This window comes from Schistocerca serialis, chromosome 4 (assembly GCF_023864345.2).
Source record: "Schistocerca serialis cubense isolate TAMUIC-IGC-003099 chromosome 4, iqSchSeri2.2, whole genome shotgun sequence".
Classification (NCBI taxonomy): domain Eukaryota; kingdom Metazoa; phylum Arthropoda; class Insecta; order Orthoptera; family Acrididae; genus Schistocerca; species Schistocerca serialis.
In genome coordinates, this window is record NC_064641.1 from 51,751,539 (window position 1) to 51,772,339 (window position 20,801).

At 40.1% G+C, this 20,801-nt stretch overlaps 1 protein-coding gene across 1 annotated transcript in view; it reads right to left on the reverse strand.

Annotated features, from left to right (window-relative positions):
- LOC126475076 (beta-1,3-glucan-binding protein-like) overlaps window positions 1-20,801 on the reverse strand; it is a 113,528-nt gene that overhangs the window by 15,929 nt on the left and 76,798 nt on the right. The window contains exons 4-5 of the mRNA XM_050102637.1: window positions 19,515-19,648; window positions 78-244 (exon numbers count right to left, since the gene is read on the reverse strand). Coding sequence (XP_049958594.1) covers window positions 78-244; window positions 19,515-19,648 — 301 coding nt within the window. The remainder of the gene's footprint in view (window positions 1-77; window positions 245-19,514; window positions 19,649-20,801) is intronic.

Genomic DNA, 20,801 nt, shown 5'->3' on the forward strand with positions numbered 1-20,801 from the left:
GTAATGCTTCCTGACTCATTGCAATTAATGTTCATTATTTTGGATCATTTAGTCGAAAGCACCTTTGAGTTACTTACCAGGGAAAATCCAATCACCCATTGGTAATTTAGCACGGACTTCTATGACACCATATGCAAATGAGAATGAGAGCTTTGTGGTTAGTTTGGCGGATTTTACTGGAGGCAGTATTGACCAGGCATCAGCAACTTTCTTGCATTCTGGTCCATCTGGAATGCTAGTACAACTGAAAAAAAAATCATGGCAAAATTTAGTTTCTGAATATTTTTGAGGTTAACTTTGCGCGTGCACACACACACACACACACACACACACACACACACACACAAGTACTGATTGAAAAAGGAAAGTGGGTTGAGAAATGGAAGGAGGAGAAAGTGGAAGGAGGAGAAAGAAGAAGGGGGGGGGGGGGGGGGAGAGAGAGAGCGAGAGAGAGAGAGAACATAACAGAGTACTGTTTGAGAAGACACAGTATCTGTATCTGACCGAAACTGAACACATTGCCTTCATTGATGCTATGCAGTGATTCACAAGGCACATGACTGTTACACCTTTGTGGAAAGGAGGTACAAAGTCCAGCATCTACATAAAAATTACTTCTTATAGTACAGTATCCCAGAATTTTGTCTGGAGGTGACACCAAGAACTGTCTACTAGTGGATCAAGATGAACCTAGCTTTATAACTAAAAAATTTCATCACTTTTGTATGGCTTGCCTGAAGAAAACATTTTTTAAACTGTGGTACAAACATGTTTTACTACCCGTGGATCTGAATGTGTTTGTCTTTAGATTCAAGGGGAGTGGTTTTCTGAATAAATAAGGCTTACATAAAAATAAATTTTTAAAAATGTTGAAGTAATTTCATGGCTACTGGCTCTGTTATACTCCATTTCCTACTTCAGTCCATTCCATCATAGTTTCCATTCACTGTTTTTGTTTGATATGGTACTTAACTTTCATTTCTGATTGCTGCAATTTTCCTTAATTCCAATGTTTTATTTCTCCTCAACTCACATTTTAAAATTTTATTTCATTATCTGCAATGATTTCCCATTTCTGGGAACAAATATCTGCACTTTCCAGAAAGGGACTATTTCATATGAAGAGTCCAGGAGAAGTAGTCCAAAATTTTGGTTTTTTCATAATTTAATAGACCAACCAGTGTAGTTTTAGCTGGTTTTACAGAACTGGTCAAAAACCTGACAAGTCAAGAGAGAGTCTAATATCTAGGAAGCACACGCAGGTGAAAAACATCACAAGTCCATGCAAAACAGGGGAATATCCTAACAAGTCCAGAGAATGCAACGATAAAATTTTATGACTTAATGATTCCCAGCCTGCGCAGTTCTGTTTTCACTAATGTTATTGTAGTTTTATCATTGTTGCCAGAGTAGTTGTGTATGAGTTGACCATTGTTGTTAGCTTTGTGGAGTTTGTGAGGGAAGTTAGATCTAGCCAGCATTGCATTCTGTCAGTGTAAAATGAATAAAGAAGACAGTGACTCATCTGCTTGTGAAGAAAACTACAGAATGTCAAAGAATCTGACAAGGAAAAGAAAGTAGTATGGTCGCGTTAGAGATGCCTCCAAACATTTAAGAAGATTGCAGTCACATGAAACAGGAGAACCATGTAAGCACAAAAACAATTGTTTTGATATTGTCAGTGATGAAAATAAATGGAATATCATTAACAACATGAACCACTTTCAAAATCATGGTGAAATAAAAATCACAGAAGTACCTGCACAGCGCAGGCATCCTGGAAGAGAAGAGCAGGAAGCAAAGTTTTGTGACGCATCATATAAATTCAGTGTTTGTATTATGATTAATGGAAGTGTCCAAGAAGTACATGTGTGAAGCAAGCATTTATGTCATTACATGGAATAAAGAAGGGCAAGGTAGATCATTTAGTGAAGAAACTTAAATCTGAAGACCAACCTCTACAAAACGGCCGAGGGAAACACAGATCCCACCCACAGGCTTTGAAAGATGAAACATGTGCAATAATAAGAGGGCACATTAAATCATTTAAAGGTCGCAACAGACACTACAGTTTGACGAAGTCAGAAAAAATTTACCTACCAGAGTCTTTGAATATTAAAAAATGGTTCCATATGTTCAAGGAGAAGTTTCAGGATCAGAACATGTCATATGAAACGTACCACACTATATTCAATTCAGATTTCAATATAAGTTTTGGGTATCCATGATCTGATACTTATGGCTCCTGCGATAAGTATTTAGCCAAGAAGTAAAATTTGGAGAAGGAACTGACTATCATCTGTTGAAAATAAAGTAAGGCTTCATTCCAAACTTCGATCCACTGAAATAGCCCCCGAATTGCATCTCAGGAAACAAAAAGTGTTCTATGACAGGAAAAAAAGGCAAAGATGAAATGTCAAAAGAATCCATCAAAGGTTGCAATTATGATGGACTATAGCAAAAACTTTCATTGTCCAATTATAAAAACAAATGAAGTTTTTATAATAAACAACAGCTTTCTGTATTTATATTCAATGTTCATCTTTTGGCAATGGGGGACAGCTACTTTTACATGTATTCTGAGCAACCAGAGATAATCAAATGCTGGACAGAGCATTTGGATAATACAGTATACAAGAAGAAACACTCTTTCCAGTCCAGGCCAATAAGAGAATTGGAAGTCACACGACACCATGCAGCACTGGTTCAGTATAGAGGAAGCTACAATGGAGCATATGAGCAAGCTTCATTACTTCTTTGTGGAAAGAAAGGGCAAGATTTCAGCCTGAAAGAAATCAAGTTCAGCCTACCCTCTGCGAAATATGAAGGTATAGTAATTCTTTTACAGCAATACGATTTGAAAGTTTTTTTCAATTTATTGAAATAAGTATTTTTTTTAGTATTAGGCATATAGCTATTTAAATTAAGGGATTCTGATTTTTTGCAGGTGATTTTAAAATATCTGCTGAGAAATATAGAGATTTACAAGCCTTGAAAGATTTTGCCATAATGAAGTGCAAGTGTATTTTGATTGTATTTTGCATTAATCCACCAGCAAAAAAGCACAGGACCTTTTACAGAAGATTATTAAATGATTATATGTGATAATTTGTTGTAACATGCATTTGAAATCTTCTAGTTACCTGCAGTATGTTATGGACTTGTCATTTTTCCTCTGTATGACCTGCCTTTGTAATAAAAATGCATCATATTATTGTAAATCCTATTCAGATGTGTATAGTTTCAGCAGTACTCTTTCTCTGAAAGATTTATTAAGGTCTAAAACAAAAATGAAGAATATAGCTTGAAAAACTAAAATTTTATGAGTCTTTAAACTTTAAATTTCGTCTTCTGAAAAAAAAAAAATTGTGACTTATCAGGTTTTTCCCTGGGCTCTTCATATCTCATTAGTAATGTATGATACTTTATTACAGAGATAAGGATTTCTCAGCTCTCCATTTAAGATTTAGTTTCAAAAGGTGTTTTGATGTTAATCTCTACACTCTTCACCAGATATTGGAGTGACTGCCATATGACTTGAGTTAGAATGGAAAAAGATTTCAGATTTTTATCCCCTTACAAAATTTGCAATTTTCTTAATAAAATGGTATACAAATCACTTGTGCCCATTTGCAATGTTAAAAATTTTACATGCATAATGTCAGCAAGTTTCACACAGAAGGCTACAGATTGTCAATTTACAAAAGTGCAAATTTGTTGTGTCTAATGGTAGCACTGTCAACTGCAATCTAGAAGGTTTTTGTAGTATAAACCCATGTTATACCTGTAAGTTCTAAGAATTCTTTTGCTACAGTGACCAAAGTGAATACCACAAAGATAATCAACTTTCAGACACATGAAACACAGCAATACAAACTGGAGAACAGGTGGGAGTATGGAGGTCTTTTGTTGAAAATTTTTGTCAGTCCTTGAATGAAATGAATTTATTACTCTCGAGTTTGTAGTTTATAAAGACTCTGAAGCATAGAACAGTGTAGTAGCAGCAGTTCAACCTTATGGTGATAAGGTTATCACAAAACTGGAATGTACGGAGCACCTCCATAAAAGGATGAGCACCACACTAAATTGAAACAAAGTTTGAGAAACAAAATTTCTGGTGGCGAATCCATAAAGAGTAGTACAGCAGGACCATGGGATGGCCATTAGGAATAACAATGATTTGTTCAGAATGATTCAGGTATACTGCACACAGAATACTGTGGCTGTCAGATGCGTAGGTCGCAGGGAACGCACTGGGAGAGCAGTAATGGTGGGGCTGCAGGCAGTCACTGTAGGGGAAATGTTGAGCAATGGAGGGGAAGTGTCATTCTAAACTGAAGCCTACACTAATTTTTTGTAAATGTTAAGTTGCCCCCCACCACATCCACACTTGTTTGGTCACCATTCAGAATGATCTGTCACCTCTTCCTTGAGAAAAATGCAGCGATTTATTTTTCTCTGGTTTGTTAACCACTTTTAACTTTCAGAGAAGTGTGGGGAATTTTGAATAAAACCTATACCTTTGTCTTGTTGCCATGTTAAAATTTGCTTCTTTTCCCAAAACCCAGCACAGGTTACACAGTATCAGCTCCCTAGCATGTTGTGCAGATGCAACTGCAAGTGAATTCTGAAACAGTGGTTTATTAAGTGAGGAACTGAGAACAGTAATGTCAACATCTAATGAAAAAGCACATCCTCAGTATGAAACTAATGTGTAATTACTTACATTGTTCCAAAACCCATAGCATTTCTTGTTTGACCAGCTATCGATAGACCTTAAAAATTACACTCTTTCTTCATAAAAGTCTATAGTTAGTGGAGTAACACAGTAGATAATGAAGTTTTGCATAATAACCATACAGCAGAATACCCACCCCTTTGTGTGCTATCATTTGCCAAAATGTCATTTCAATATCTCAAACTGTTTATGAAATATGAGGAATGTTGCTGGTATTTCACTATGGTTTTATAACTGGCACACTGAAGTTGCAAATGAGCGCACTATGTCAGATCAGTTTTCTCAAGATTGGTGATAAGGGCCTCCATCCAAGTCTAAAGAAAAATTCAGTATTTTAGATAAATTTCATACACTACAACTTATGTAATACGCACCGAAAGCAAAATCAAGCAACTGCAATTTTTCATTGCATAGTGTCTTACTTCCATGTAAATATCACAGTAACTGACCATTAACAAAATGATGGGCATGGCATAATGAACCCAATATACAGGGTTATTACAAATGGTTGAGCGATTTCACAGCTCTACAATAACTTTATTGTTTGAGATATTTTCACAATGCTTTGCACACACATAAAAAAACTCAAAAAGTTTTTTTAGGCATTCACAAATGTTCGATATGTACCCCTTTAGTGATTCGGCAGACAACAAGCTGATAATCAAGTTCCTCCCACACTCGGCGCAGCATCGTTGATGCGAGCTCGCAGTTTTGGCACGTTTCTTGGTAGAGGAGGTTTAAACACTGAATCTTTCACATAACCCCACAGAAAGAAATCACATGGGGTTAAGTCGGGAGTGTGTGGAGGCCATGACATGAATTTCTGATCATGATCTCCACCACGACTGATCCATCAGTTTTCCAATCTCCTGTTTAAGAAATGCCGAACATCATGATGGAAGTGCGGTGGAGCACCATCCTGTTGAAAGATGAAGTCAGCGCTGTCGATCTCCAGTTGTGGCATGAGCCAATTTTCCAGCATGTCCAGATACACATGTCCTGTAATGTTTTTTTCGCAGAAGAAAAAGGGGCCGTAAACTTTAAACTGTGAGATTGCACAAAACACGTTAACTTTTGGTGAATTGCGAATTTGCTGCACGAATGCGTGAGGATTCTCTACCGCCCAGATTCGCACATTGTGTCTGTTCACTTCACCATTAAGAAAAAATGTTGCTTCATCACTGAAAACAAATTTCGCACTGAACGCATCCTCTTCCATGGCTTGTTGCAACCACGCCGAAAATTCAAAGCGTTTGAATTTGTCATCGGGTGTCAGGGCTTGTAGCAATTGTAAACGGTAAGGCTTCTGCTTTAGCCTTTTCCGTAAGATTTTCCAAACCGTCAGCTGTGGTCGTTTAGCTCCCTGCTTGCTTTATGCGTCGACTTCCGCGGGCTACGCGTGAAACTTGCCCGCACGCGTTCAACCGTTTCTTCGCTCACTGCAGGCCGACCCGTTGACTTCCCCTTACAGAGCCATCCAGAAGCTTTAAACTGCGCATACCATTGCCTAATGGAGTTAGCAGTTGGTGGATCTTTGTTGAACTTCGTCCTGAAGTGTCGTTGCACTGTTATGACTGACTGATGTGAGTGCATTTCAAGCACGACATACGCTTTCTCGGCTCCTGTCGCCATTTTGTCTCACTACGCTCTCGAGCGCTCTGGCAGCAGAAACCTGAAGTGCGGCTTCAGCCGAACAAAACTTTATGAGTTTTTCTACGTATCTGTAGTGTGTCGTGACCATATGTCAATGAATGGAGCTACAGTGAATTTATGAAATCGCTTCAATCATTGTAATAGCCCTGTATAAAGCCACGTGTAAAGCAAAAATGAAATTTTTTTGAGAAAGATTGCAGGATGTATGCATTGATTCTGTCATTGTAAACCAGCTGAAAGTTCTCAAGATGAGACAGTTTTCCCCTTATGTGGGTTGCCTTTCCCTGTACATCTCAAAGGGTGTCATTTCTGAATGTTTAGACCAAGTTGCCAATCTCTCCACCACGTTGAAATCTTATCAAGATCTGACTGAATATTTACGCAGATTCTCTCAGATAGTACTTATTATGTGTAACTGCATCATCTGCAAGTAGTTTGATGTTACTATTAATATTATCTGCGAGATCATAAATATACAATATGAAAAGCAAAGGTCCCGGCACATTTCCCTAGGGCACACCAAGTTACTTCTACATCTGACAATACATCTCCATCCAAGATAACATGCTGTGTTCTCCCTAATGAAAAGTCCTCAGTCCTGTAACAAATTTCACTTGATGCCCCTTATGATTGAACTCTTGACCATAATCATAGGTCGTGTACTAAGTTAAATGGTTTTCAGAAATTAAGAAATACTGCATCTACCTAACTGCCTTGATCCAAAGCTATCAGTATGTCATGTGAGAAAAATGCAAACTGGGTTTCACAAGGTCAATGTTTTCGGAATTCATGATGAGGCACTGAGGTGGTCATTCTGTTCAAGATACTTCATGTTTGAGCTCAGAATATGTTCCACGATTTTGCAATAAATCTATGTCAAGGATATTGGATGGTAGATTTGTGGATCACTACTTCTACCCTTCTTGTAAACAGGCAAATCAAAGTCTTTGCCCACTTTTTTAGTCACATTACAGCTGTAAATGCTAAGTCAACATATCCAATCCCCCCTTGTTGGACTTTTCTTGGTTTGTGCCAGCCTTATCTGCCAGTAGCTCCACATAATGCTGCTGTCAGTTGTTAAACGTGGCAGTTGTGTGTCACACATCCACAGCATTAGAGCAACAAACAGATTCATTTTCTATGGAGCAAGGCAAAAACACCGACGGGGGGCGACGACGAGGTGGTGGTGGTGGTGGTGGTGGTGGTGGTGGTGGTGGTGTCTTGAATGACAGGTCGATTGGGGAGGCCACATTTGTCACTCACTGATAACATTTCCCATGTGGATGCAATGTGAAAGATCAGTGTGTGCGTACCATGGCCATTTCCCAGGAACTTGGCATATCATTGGAGGGCTGTGATTCACAAGTAATGATGAAACCAAGACAGCAATCCAATGGTGATTCCATAGTCAGCCAAAAAATTCTACTGCTGGGGCATCTCAAATTTAGTGCTGTGATGAGACAAAAATGTGAACCGATGTGGGGAACTATGTGGGAAAAGTAGTGTATACTATGTAGAATAGGATGTATCTGTCAATTCCCGTATGTACATCACTCTGGCTAATAAAAAATAGGGGCTACGACTTCCTGACTTTCCTTTGTAGATGGCTGTGACCTGTTCTTTTTTCCAAGAATTGGGCATGTTTTTTGCTTGAGGGACCTACTACAGCTTATAATTAGAAGAGGTGCTTATACAACTGCAAATTCAGTATAGAATTTCTGTGTTTCCATCAGAGCCTGAAGCTTTGTTCAGTTTTAACTAGTTCAGCTGTTTCACAATACCACTGACTAACACTTATTTCATTCATCCTTTCAGTGGTAGGAGGATTAAATTGTGGCAATTCTCTGGGTTTTATTTTGTAAAGCAACATTTGAAAACAAGAATTTCAGATTTTGCTTTGTTACTCTCAATTTCAGTTCCTTTCTCATTCGCTAGGGTCTGCGCACTAACTATTGTGCCATTAACAGCCTTTACATATGACCAAAATTTCTTCGGAGTTTTGTGGAAGATCATCTGACAATACTCTGCTAGGGTAGTCACTGTAAACTTCTTGCTCTCTTTTATGTTATGGTTTTAGGGCACAAAACTGCTACGGTCATTAGTGCTCAGTCTGTTACTTAAAAAAAGGTAAAAAATCAAAATAGAAACCAGCAGGAATGGGAGCGAAACTCAAAGTGGGGAAACTAAAAACAGAAGGAAAGCTTAAAAATCCACTATAGAAAGGGGGGTTGTTTGTCCTCAAAAAGAGCTTCAAATGACTGACATCATCTCACTGACACTTATAAACTCGAGAACATGATCAGCTGAGTGCGTGTCATCTGCTAAAATAGAAGATATATCAGGCAACCGTTGTAGACGGGCGCATAACGGAGTAAAATAGGGGCACTCAAGTAAAAGGTGTCTCATGGTCCACAGTTGAGAGCAGTGGGGACAATGTGGGAGAGGATTGCCACTTAAAAGATATCGATGCCTAAAAAGACAGTGCCCTATCCGGAGTGTAGTTAAAATTACCTCCTCCCGATGACGAGTTCGGGTGGAAGAGGTCCAAGCACAGGGAAGAACTTTCACGTCCCGCAATTTATTATTGGGAATATCGACCAATGTGCCTGCCATAAAAGAACAACATGACGACATAAAACACTCCGTAGATCAGTGAAGGGAACCATGTGAACAGCAGGCTGAAGAAGAGAGAGACTGCAGCCTTGGCCGCTATATTGGCCACCTCGCTTCCACAGATACCAACATGTCCTGGGATCCAGAGGAATGCCAGAGACGCCCCCAAGTGGAGGCAGTCCTGAATCCAGTGGACCAGAGGGTGGACAGGGTAGAGAGCTTTGAGATGGAGGAGAGAGCTGAGCGAATCTGAGCATACAATATACGAGGGCGGTTCAGAAAGTAACCTCCGATTGGTCACAGTGCGGGTTGTGGGGGGAGTAGCGACGCCATCTGTGCGTTCACGCACTCAACAGGTCAGTCGGCATCAAGCCGTGGTCGAGTGAACGTCGTACCTGCGCTAGTTTAGTTTTTGTGGCAGTTTGAAATGTGTGCTGCAATAGAAAACCCCGCCAAATGTGAAGTGCGTGCTGTCATAAGGTTTTTTACAGCCAAAGGATATTCTGCAGCAGCTATTCATCGTGGGCTTTGTGCCGTGTACGGACCAAGAGTTATGAGTGAAGGAGTTGTCCGTGAATGGGTACGTTTATTTAAAAGTGGACGAGAAAACGTTCATGATGAAGAGAGGAGTGGTAGACCATCATTGGTGACTGACGAACTCGTTCAGACAGTTGATGCAAAAGTTCGTGAAAATCGACGTTTCTCAATGTCGGAGTTGTCTACTGGTTTTCCACAGATTTCTAAGACTCTCTTGTACGAGATAGTGACAGCAAGATTGGGTTACCGTAAGTTCTGTGCACGATGGGTGCCCAAAATTCTTACCGACCACCACGAAACTCAAAGAATGGCCTCTGCATTAGACTTTCTGTCACGTTATGAGGATGAAGGAGAACCATTGTTAAACAGAATCGTGACCGGTGACGAAACCCGGATTAAGTACGTGAACCCTGAGACAAAAGAACAATCAAAGATGTGGGCACATTCAAATTCGCCTACCAAATCAAGAAAAGCCTCGCAAGATTTTTCTGCCAGAAAACTGATGGCAACGGTGTTTTGGGATGCCAAAGGGGTGTTGGTTGAATTCATGGAACGTGGTACGACCATTAATCAAGACGTGTACTGTGAAACAATAAAAAAAGTTACGACGGGCTATACAGAACAAACGCCGTGGTATGCTGACTTCCGGTATCATTTTTTTGCACGATAACGCCCGTCCTCACTCTGCTCGCAGTCCTTCAAGTGGGACGTTATCAACCATCCACCTTACAGCCCAGACCTGGCGCCAAGTGATTATCACCTCTTCATGCATTTGAAGAAATGGCTCGGGTCACAGCGGTTTGATGACGACGAAGAGCTCAAAGATGCGGTCACAGGCTGGCTCCAGGCACAAGAGGGTGATTTTTATGCAGAAGGAATTTCAAAGCTTGTGAAGAGATACGATAAGTGCCTCAATCGCTATGGAGACTATGTAGAAAAATAGTGCAAAGATGTAGTTGTAAGATGTATATATTAAAATATTTTTATTTAACTTGGTGTATTTTTTAAATCAACCAGAGGTTACTTTCTGAACAGCCCTCGTACTGTACCCACTGATGGCGATGGATGTATTGGACAGCCTGGAAAACAGCGTAAAGCTCCGCTGTAAAAACCAAACACTGGTCAGGAAGCCGAAATCTATTAGGGATGTCGCCAACAATATAGGCACTCCCAACACCAAATGATGTTTTTGAGCCATCAGTGTAAATAAATGTGACATCCTTCATTTGTGCACATAGAGCAGCAAATGCCCGACGATAAACAAGTGAAGGGGTACCATCCTTGGAAACCTGACAAAGGTCACAGAGCAGGCAGGTCCAGGGCCGGAGCCAAGGCAGTGCTGTACCCCACGTTGTCAAGAAAGGTCTTAGGAAAGTGGAAGGAAAGAGAATGTAGCAGTTGTCACTAGAGATGAAAAAAGTGTCCAATCGGCTTGGGTAAACTTCCAGCATCTCGGGTGCATATATGGCAGTTGTGGCTGAAATCTAAGGACACATGGAAAGTAGTCACTCAAGTGTGTATCAGCAAGAGTGAACCATTCAAAGTGCCGAGCTAGCGGAGCGGTACAGACAAAGGTCCAAATGAGAGAAATTTGCCATGGAGGCAGACAATAATGTAGGGTCCCCAGTGTTCAGGCAAACAAGATCCGCTTGGTGGAAGACGTCTATCAATAGTGAGCAGTGCGGACAAGGATGCGGAGATCCCCAAAGTGGGTGGTGGTCATTGAAGTCCCCAACCAGCAAATAGGGGGGCGGAAGCTGACCAAGAAGATGAAGGAGATCAGCTGTTGCCATCGGTGTGGACGATGGAATGTATACAGTACAAAGAGAGAAGGTGTATCCAGAAAGCGAAAGACGGACAGCAACAGCTTGGAAGGAACTGTTTAAGGGAATTGGGTGATACTGTCCATTATCATGGAGAAGAATCATAAGTCCTCCATGTGCTGGAGTGCCATCAACAGAGTGGAGATCAAATCGGACTGACTGAAAATGAGGGAAAACAAAGCGATCGTGGGGACGCAGCTTTGTTTCCTGAAGACAGAAGATGACTGACGAGTAGGATCGTAAGATGATTGACAATTGATCCAGATTGGCTCGAATGCCATAGATATTCCAATGGATAATGGACATAGCGTGGACAGGAAAGGGAAGAATGTGACCAAGGTTGACCTCAACTCAATGACTGCTCAGAGACAGTGGCAAACAGCGAGGAACGGCATTCAGCTGAAGGAAGAAGATCCTGATCCATAGGTTGTTCGGGAGCAGCTCCTGCCACCAGCGATCAGCCGGTTGATCAGCCACCAGCAGTGCGCCTTGGCGACACACAATACAATTGAGGGCGGTTACCGCCAGGTGGTGCTATAAATGAGACACACCGTGGCGGAGAAGGAAAGGAACAGGGTTTCTTATTAGCCTTCTTGGAAACAGGACGTTGAGAAGAGGGGGGAATCGATGGTTGTGAAGTCAGGGCACATAAAACATCGCAACGAGTAGGCTCTTTTTTGGAAGTCCGGGTGTCTGATTTTGAGGCTCGTGATTTAGCAGAACCCAATGAAGGGTGAGCCATAGAGTGAGCGGGTGATAGTGGGGAGGTTGAGCAGGCAATCTTTGCACTGGCTGATCTGACGACCGTGGCACTAAAGGTGAGATCACAAAGCTGCGTGACTGCCTCCTTTGTAGGCCGAGGAGAGGCAAGGACAGTGCTGTATTTACCTGAATGAGGCACAGTGGGCTTTCGACTGGCAAATAACTTTCGAGTAGCAAAGGTCGACACCTTTTCCTTTTCTCTGATTTCCTGAATGAGCTGTTCATCTTAGAAAATGGGGCAATCTCTAGAGGAAGCAGCGTGGTCACCCATACAGTATATGCAACAAGGGGATGGAGGTGGACAAGCACCCTCATGGGCATCCTTGCCACATGTAACGCATTTGGCCTGTTTGGAAAAGGACTGGCTGGTATGATTGAACCACTGACACTGATAGCAATGCGTAGGGTTTGGGATGTAAGGGCGAATGGAAAACATCTCATAGCCCACTTATATTCGATGGAAGTTGAACTCTGTCAAGGCAGTACGGGTTGGAACCAAGTCCTTGTCAACCCCCTTCATGACTATGAGCAGCCATTACGCCCTGGTCAGACAGGTAGTTTTGAATTTCCTCATCAGACAATCTCTCGAGGGAGCATGTATAAACCATCCCACGTGATGAATTTAAAGTGCGGTACGCTTCCACCCGGACAGGGAAGGTGTGTAGCAGTGAACTACGCAGCAATTTTTATGCCTGGAGGGCACTGACTGTTTCTAACAACAAGGTGCCATTTTGTAATTGGGAACAAGACTTTACAGGACCTGCAATTGCATCGACACCTTTCTGAATAATGAAAGGGTTGACCTTCGTCAGACTGAGAAACAACAAGGAACTGTGGCACTGATGGAAGAATTGTCCGTGGCTGAGACTCATTGAATTGCACTTGTGAACAGACGTAGTAGATGCTGAGGAAACCATTGCTGAAGTATCCCCCATGATTACAGGCATCTCCGATGGCGCGCTCCTTCCTTGTGGTGGCCCTCTCTGAGGGCACTCCTGCCTTAGGTGATTTGGTCACACCTCAGGTCACACCTCCAAAGAAACGGACGGAGGTACCAATTGGCACTTTCGGAAGGTACCAGCTGGGGGGTAATCACCCCTCCCTGGGCCTGGCCATTACCAGGGGGTGTGTACATATCTTACCTGTCTACCCGAGGCGGGGAATTATGCGTTACCCCATCACCGGCTACGCGTGGGAATGCATGGGTCAGCCTTCAGACACACACAGGGAGAAAGGAAAGAGGAAAGGAAAGAGGAAAGGAAAGAAAAGAGGAAAGGAAAGAAAAGAGGAAAGGAAAGAAAAGAGGAAAGGAAAGAAAAGAGGAAAGGAAAGAAAAGAGGAAAGGAAAGAAAAGCGGAAAGGAAAGAAAAGCGGAAAGGAAAGAAAAGCGGAAAGGAAAGAAAAGAGGAAAGGAAAGAAAAGAGGAAAGGAAAGAAAAGAGGAAAGGAAAGAAAAGAGGAAAGGAAAGAAAAGAGGAAAGGAAAGAAAAGAGGAAAGGAAAGAAAAGAGGAAAGGAAAGAAAAGAGGAAAGGAAAGAAAAGAGGAAAGGAAAGAAAAGAGGAAAGGAAAGAAAAGAGGAAAGGAAAGAAAAGAGGAAAGGAAAGAAAAGAGGAAAGGAAAGAAAAGAGGAAAGGAAAGAAAAGAGGAAAGGAAAGAAAAGAGGAAAGGAAAGAAAAGAGGAAAGGAAAGAAAAGAGGAAAGGAAAGAAAAGAGGAAAGGAAAGAAAAGAGGAAAGGAAAGAAAAGAGGAAAGGAAAGAAAAGAGGAAAGGAAAGAAAAGAGGAAAGGAAAGGAAAGAGGAAAGGAAAGGAAAAAGGAAAGGAAAGGAAAAAGGAAAGGAAAGGAAAAAGGAAAGGAAAGGAAAAAGGAAAGGAAAGGAAAAAGGAAAGGAAAGGAAAAAGGAAAGGAAAGGAAGAAAGAAGAGGGGTCCCAAACGCCGCAGCGGAGAAGAGGGTAAAGAGAAGAGGTAAGGAAAATTGAAGGACAGAAACTTGCCAGCAGAGAAAGTGAAGAAGAAAGACTGTTTTACAGTTTCAAGCGTCCGTCACCGGACATAGGCACAAAACATACTCCCAGGGGTGGAGAAAGGGAAGGGAAGAGGTGGAGGTGAGGGGGGAGGGGGGGAGGGAGGTGTGAGATGGGGAAGGATGTGGAAAAGGGAGGTATGCAGCCTGGAAAGGAAAGAGGGCCACACTAGCTCGGGGTCCCATACTACCTACACACGTATCTACAAAGGAGTTGTGGACCCCCTGGGGGGGACATTGCTCTCTTGACAGCCAAACACGTTTGTTTCTGTAGAAGTTTTTTCTTTTTAACAGTGACTGTATACTACGGAGGTTCCCTCCCATTACCAGCTGTTGTTCTGTGCATGTATCTGTCCAGTGCATGGTCAACTTATAACTATACAGCCTTCCCCAAAATTCATATGAAATGTCTGATGCCATCTTTCTTATATGCATCCGGATAGTTATCGCACAATTCAGCGCTTCCTAAGGCCTTGTATGTGTGTCTTTATATGTAACATTCTGTATTATTTGATAAAAAACTTGATATTCATTGCGAAGGCATGTGGAATGCTCTGGAAGGACATGTGTTGTAATTATTTGTGGATTGTTGTCATTCATAAAATTATGTACATACAACTAAATTAAGTAACTAATCAAGAAATTGAAGTAATAAGTCCTTAGCAATAAATAATTAGGGACTGCAGAGACGTTAGCATCGAAAAGCAACGCATCTAATTAACAAAATGGTAATCTAAAAATTCAGTAACAGAAGACCTATCTTGGGAAACAGCTTAAAGTTATTACAGTTTCTTCACATTTTGTAAATTTTGATTGTAACATCAAAATGGTACAAAATTAATAATTCTATTTTGGAAGTCATTGTTAAAATTCTATATAAAGCGATGCTGCAGGGAGTCAGTTTTGAAGTTACTTTTGGAAGTCAAAGAGATCAGTGAAGTCTGTGCATCTTTTGTTTACATGACAAGTGTCCAGTTCTGATGTCAATGTGAATAAATTTTGTGACCCATGAAAATTTCCCATTCTTTCCTCAATGGACCAGGCAGAAGAAACTTAAGTAACATTCAGCATGAATCGTTACAAACTGTACTGCAAGAATGGATCAGTTGGTAGGACAAGATCCAAGGCACCAAGGGATCACCAATTTAGTACTGGAGGGAAGCATGCAAGGTAAAAATCAAAGGGAGACCAAGAGATGAATACATTAAGCAGATTAAGAAGAATATAGGTTGCAGTAGTTACTCAGAGATGATGAAGCTTGCACACTATATATTAGCATGGAGATCTGCATGAAACCAGTCTCTAGACTGAAGATCACATCATCATAATACAAGTGAGTGTTGATACAGTCTAGGAAAGAGTGTGCAGATGGGACAATAAAATTTGCAAATCTGTAACTTCAAATCCACATACTTATTTTTAAACACGTGGTTTCACACAAAGGAGAACTCTGTATGTAAATAAACTTACATATAGCACAGATTGTTCATACAGCTGTTCCTGTTCACACTTTTACTCTGGCATGCCAAACAAGAATACTGCATTGTGTGCGGGTGCGCGTGCGTCAAAATTGCTAAAATGTCCAGCAACAACAAAGCAGGTCTTCTGCCTGTTGCAGCTAATTATGTAACACTTACTACTTTATGCTTTACTGGTTTCTGTAGTCTACCAAACTTTATGTTCTAAACAGTTTTTGGATAAAGTGCTTTCCCTCTTTCTTGCTTCTGAAGTACTCTTGTGTAATCAAAAGCTGGTGTTTCTCTTACTTACTCCAACATTATGAAAAGGGAAGTTGCCACTCACCATATAATGGAGAGGTTGAGTCTCAGATAGGCCCACCAGAAAGACTGTCACAAAAGCTTTTGGCCAATAACACCTTCTCACACACACACACACACACACACACACACACACACACACACACACACTTCCTCGGTGTTGACGTACTGGCTGCTAGGGGGTGGGAATGCAGTACTGTATATTGTACACTGTAAATGATCTAACCGACAGGTACACATTTGCATTTCGTGGTTGTTTACTTTCACTTACCACAACCTTCCATACTTGCATTTAATATGGCCAGTACACTATTTAGCTTTTGATAAGAGTCAATAGTTTACAGGTGAATATCCACATACTGCTGTGCTACATCTATGAGCATTAAAAGTCTGTCCACAAAGTTCACAGTTCTTGAATAATAAACAGGTACATATAGAGCAGAGTGTCATTGTTTTTACACATGGCCTAATTGTGTGACTTATTTCACAGTTAAATTGAAGCAATAGTGTTGTTTAACCAACACAGGTTTCTTGTCAAACTGCCATGGACTGACTGTCTCATGACCAAAAATCAGGCCCTTTTGTACCCTCACAATAATAGGGGCCAAAACTACACATTGTTTGAAGTTAAATTTACAGAATTACAATTGAGACATAACTCATTAAATTAACTGAATACATAAAAAAATTGTATTTTTTTACAGTTTCTTCTACAAGGGCTAAGCCAAATTATTTGTTTAAATTATGAAATTAACAAATGTAGTTATGCAACAATACTTTTGACAAAACTTAACTTTGGAATTAATGAAGGGCTGGATTTACTAGCATGTTTTCAAATAGAGACAAATAGATACATTAAGAATACTATTAGTTGTTCCTTCAAATGTTTATAATTAATAATTTATATCTGTTCAGGTCAACAACAGAATTTAAGTTACTAAACAATTACTGATTTCACCGTATAATGAATGATACTAAGGAAAGTCGAATTAAATTAAAAAATCAGTTACATACATACAACTTGGCACAAAATTCAATATGGTGTTACATTCTTTAAAACTAAGGCCCAACCTTTCTCTTACTAAAATGCGCATTATACTCATGTATGTTAACCATAATTAGTTAACAAAATTAATTTCAAGGAGGCAGATGGCAAAACAAGAGGGAAGGTAAAAAATGCGCAAGCACATGCGCACCTCTTGTGTGTTTTTGGTGAAGGCCTTACTGGCCGAAAGCTTTTATTTGTTTGTGACAATTGGTTGTGCCTATCAGGGACTCAGCGTCTCTGCTATATGGTGAGTGGCAACTTTCATTTTCATAACATTGTTACATTCCATCCTGGATTTACCATTGATTTTACTTACTACAGTACCACACCAATCTTTTGGTCCCACGTGAAGATACTTATGTTGTGTGTGTGACAATTTATTGATTTTCTGTTTAACTAACTTGAATGAAACCTAGTTAATCTACCTCTAACGTAAAAAGGTAGCGTATATTAAACTTAGGCAAAGTAAGTGGAAATAAATTATAGGAGTCTAATAGTAGTTAATTTCAGTTCAGCTAACATTTGCATTTCGTGGAAGTGTGCCTTTACACCACTGTAAGTTTTCTTTCATGAGGAGACAAAGTAATATAATTAATTAACCTAGTTACATGGTACTTAGGTACCCTAAAAGTTGCTGTGAAGTCAGATGAAATACATCAGCTAGGATGATTGTTGGGTATGACAGACCTCTGAATGGACTTCAAAATTTAGAGCGACAACACTTCATACAGTGAAGCACTTTTTTTTCCTCTGCAACTTCAGCTCATCACTTCTCAATTGGATTAATTACATTGAGACTATTCCTATTCCTCCTCCTCCTCCTCCTCCTCCTCCTCCTCCTCCTCCTCCTCCTCCTCCTTCTCCTTCTCCCCCCCCCCCCCCTAATTTTTGCTGTTCATCTATCATTAACAGTGTAGTCATACCTGCATGTGTCCTTTAAAGCTATCCTTTTTCCTGAATTTTAAAACTTGTAAATAAACCCACAAATCTTTAAATGCTTTAATATTGGTACCACTCAAACTCATTCACACCCATTTGCAAATATGGAATTTTAGTGAATTAGATTAGACATGTTTTGTTCCATCATCCATGGAGGGAGGCACAGATGTAGAACATGCCATAAAATGAAAACACACAATACGTATTTATAAAAAGAGATGCTGATGCCCCTTCCACAGATCCTTTGAAAGAGTCCTCATGGGTATGGAAGAAGTCAAAAAGCTAACACTTTTTAAAATCCTCATGTACTCAATACAAACACAAACAGAATTATATGCATGATGACTAAATTTTCTAAAGTTCCACATACCATATGGTTCTCTGTGGACAGGTTGTACAGAATATAATGAAAGATTTACGGGATTAATAAATGAAAAAGCTTACAGCACTATCCTTCTGGCAAACAGCAATCAAAATGGCAGGCTATCACAACACTAAGGTATTTTAATATATGAGGGTTGTTTGGAAAGTTCTCAGAATCACCAAGAGAGGTCATTGCTAGCACTACGAGTTGTTCACATGATATTGATTGGACTGTTGCCTGTAAACACATGTAATGTCACTGCTCTTTGAAGTGAGCTTTGGTGGTAACGTGGGTCTGTTGTTCCTGTGTAGTGATTTGCAAATATGGGGGGGGGGGGGGGGGGGGACGACAAGATTTGAGCAGTGATTAAGTACTTCGTAAAGAAACGTATGAAAGCAAAGGACATTCATGCTGATTTCCAGAATACACTGGAGGACTGCTCCTTCATATTTAACTGTTCTGAAGTGGACAAATGAACTTAAATTTTGTCAGGAGAGCTTACATGATTCACACAGAGGTCTGCCAAGATGTGTCACTACTCCAGAAATCATTGCAAAAGTGCACAAAATGGTCATGGAGGATCACCAATTTAAAGTGCATGAAATTGCTCAAGCTTGCCAGGTGTTATCTGGAAGTGTGCATCATATTTTAACCGAAGAATTAGAAATGAAAAAATTATCTGCAAGATGGGTGCCATGACTCGAGATGCATACCCAATCCCATGTGCTGTTGCCATGGCAAAATTACATGAACTAAGGTATGAATTGTTGCCACACCTGCCTTATTCACCTGATATGGCTGTCAGATTTCCATCTCTTCCCAAAACTGAAAATTTTTCTTGATGGATGAAGATTCTCTTCAAATGAAGAACTGATAGCTGGAGTTGATAACTATTTTGCAGGCATGGAGGAAACTCAATTTCGAATGGGATCAAGGCACTGGAACTTCATTGGACCAAATGCATTAATCTACAAGGAGACTACAATGAAAAATAAGAAAGTTTCAGTCATGGAAGTAAGTTTTTTCTATTCCATTCTGAGAACTTTTCAAATCACCCTCTTAGATGCTTCTGAGCACCGCTGTCATGTGGAATAATCACATTAAAAAATAGCTAAGATTAGGAGACTGCATAAATTTCGGACATAAAAAGTGAATATTTTAAAATGCAGAAGAAAACAATCAGAAAAATCCATACTCAGTATAAATATTAACATTGTATCTGAACCACATACTTACCTTGGTAGATCAAGTTTTCCAGTGTAAATGTAATTGCTGTCACCTGGAGAAAGCAGTGTGGGTTTGATAAACAACTTGCTATCTTTCACAACAGTATTTTCTTCACTGTCTGTGTACACAACAAACTGGTAATCCTGTCAATAGAAATTTATGGAAATATTGTGTAACTCTCACAATTTTATAAATATAATCAGATGATATCAAAAATAGGGTAACAGTTGAAAGACTACGTATCAGTAAACAAATGTAGCTTCAAAAAAACACACAAGAATGATTGATTTCCTTTAAGCTCTGCCTATAATATTACCAATTCAATGTGTGCACAAGGTTAGTTCAGACATTTTGATTGTTGCTTGTTTCTGTGCTATTCATTTCCCTTAGACAGTGTCAAATACTTCAGTTGCTCAAAACATAGTTTTAAAGGTAAACAGCCCACTAGTCCACTGTAAGCAACCAACTAATCATAATGTGAAATATTAATTGCTATTCCTCAACACAACTGTGGCCTCTACTACTTCACATACTTTCACCCCCAACAGTCAGTGAGATGATGTCCCAGACTTGTTGAATTGTTTCATTGCTGATCATGATATTAGGTGTCCTAGCTAATCCTCCTAAAGAAGAAAGAAAACAGTGGTGAACCATGTTTAAATTAATTCGACTAGTAGGCAAAGCATCATAAACAGCATCTAGTTTCACACTTATTTAGTCACTTTTTCCCCATTCAGAAGCCAAAAGTGACTCCCAGTTCTTTTTTGACCACTGCATGTAGAAAGTATAAAGCTAGTCATTAATACTGCAGAACAAGAATTGAAGGCAAATAAAGAAATTTTATTATTTGTGTACAACATATAGTAGGCTGAGTAAACATTTGTGATCTGGCAGTACACAAGAGGCATTATTTAGTACAAAGAGCTGCCCTCTCTGTCACAACTGTCTAACCCAAATGAATAAATCAAACTTGGTTAAGAAGACAGATGCAGCTATGTCATTCTACACTGCAACTCTATGCTTGCGTTCAGTCATAGTAGTTGGCAGGAGGTAATATTCCAGTCTCTCAGCAACCCATTATCAGACTGGGAGAGCAAGGGGGGGAGGGGGGGGGGGGGGGGAGGTGCGAGATATCTGAACATGCTGGCCTGATCAACAGTGACACCCTCTGTATGAAGGTAGATCAGAACATGAAGAAAAACTTAGTTTTGCGTTTTCTTTTTGAAAGATAAAGTCCTGGGTTTCTTGAAGTTAGGGTGACAGCTTCTAGCCTTAAAATGACAAAAAACAAAATTT